The sequence below is a fragment of the Apis laboriosa genome, unplaced genomic scaffold, assembly GCF_014066325.1.
Source record: "Apis laboriosa isolate Shangri-la unplaced genomic scaffold, ASM1406632v1 scaffold9_cov152, whole genome shotgun sequence".
In the NCBI taxonomy this organism is placed as follows: Eukaryota; Metazoa; Arthropoda; class Insecta; order Hymenoptera; family Apidae; genus Apis; species Apis laboriosa.
This window is the reverse complement of record NW_025224966.1, coordinates 1,058,767-1,059,649: the sequence shown is the minus strand read 5'-3', so window position 1 is coordinate 1,059,649 and position 883 is coordinate 1,058,767. Positions and strand designations below refer to the sequence as shown.

General features: G+C 41.0%; 1 protein-coding gene across 2 annotated transcripts in view; it reads left to right on the top strand.

Moving 5' to 3' along the window:
- LOC122719975 (serine/threonine-protein phosphatase 6 regulatory ankyrin repeat subunit A-like) overlaps positions 1-883 on the top strand; it is a 12,974-nt gene that overhangs the window by 8,595 nt on the left and 3,496 nt on the right. Inside the window, exon 12 of one of the 2 annotated variants that reach the window (XM_043946307.1) lies at positions 414-524. The exons of the other annotated variant lie outside the window; for it this stretch is intronic. Within the exon in view, the coding sequence (XP_043802242.1) occupies positions 414-524 (111 nt within the window). The remainder of the gene's footprint in view (positions 1-413; positions 525-883) is intronic. 2 annotated transcript variants of the gene reach the window in all.

Below are 883 nucleotides of genomic sequence, written 5' to 3'. Positions count from 1 at the left end.
AAAAAAAAAAAAAAGATAAAGAAATAGCGGCGCGGTCGATGGGACCGCGAACATACGAACATACACACGAATAACAATCGAATATATTTCGAAATCTCAACTCAAGGAATAGGAATAATCCTTCGCAGCATCTCGTGGATCGTGGACTAAGGGAAACCTACTTTAATTAATTAATAAATGTTAACGTTATCGTTATCCTCGAGATATACCTTGATGCAGGCCCCCTCCGTCCTGCCCCCCCCCTGCCCCACTCCCCGATGATTTGATGAATTTCAACCACCGAAGACTAAGACTAAGGCTAAAAAAAAAAAACGTAAAAAATCATCGGTTACCCCGAATATGTACCATCTAGAAACGATCTAGTTACTTTTTATCTCGAGATAAACGCATAATCGGAACAATTGCAATGATAGATTTGTTGGCCAATGTTACGGAATGGATGATGGAGACGCCATCGACGGCGCCTCCTCGTCGCTACGGCCGCTACAAGAAAAAAGAATGTTGTGACGATAACTCCCGAGATAGTAAGTTTATATAAAAATCTGAAATTGAAAAAAAAAAAAAAAAAAACGTTAATCGAGATTCCACCAATTCGGAACGGAACGCGAAATGAATGGCAATGACACGTGCACAACGGAATGCAGGACACGATTCTTCTTGGTGTCGTATCGTCTGCATTGTGCGTTTGCCCGATGTGTGTTGCCTGCTGGGATTGCTGCCTGATTCCAATATTATTTACAACAATAAATATTTGCAAGAAATATCGCGAGAAATATCTCTCACCCCGCTCTAACCTGCGCTGTGATTCGGCCTTGTGACGAATAATCTCCCTCGACTCCTATATCCCTACTCTGCACGTGTATATATATATATATATATATAT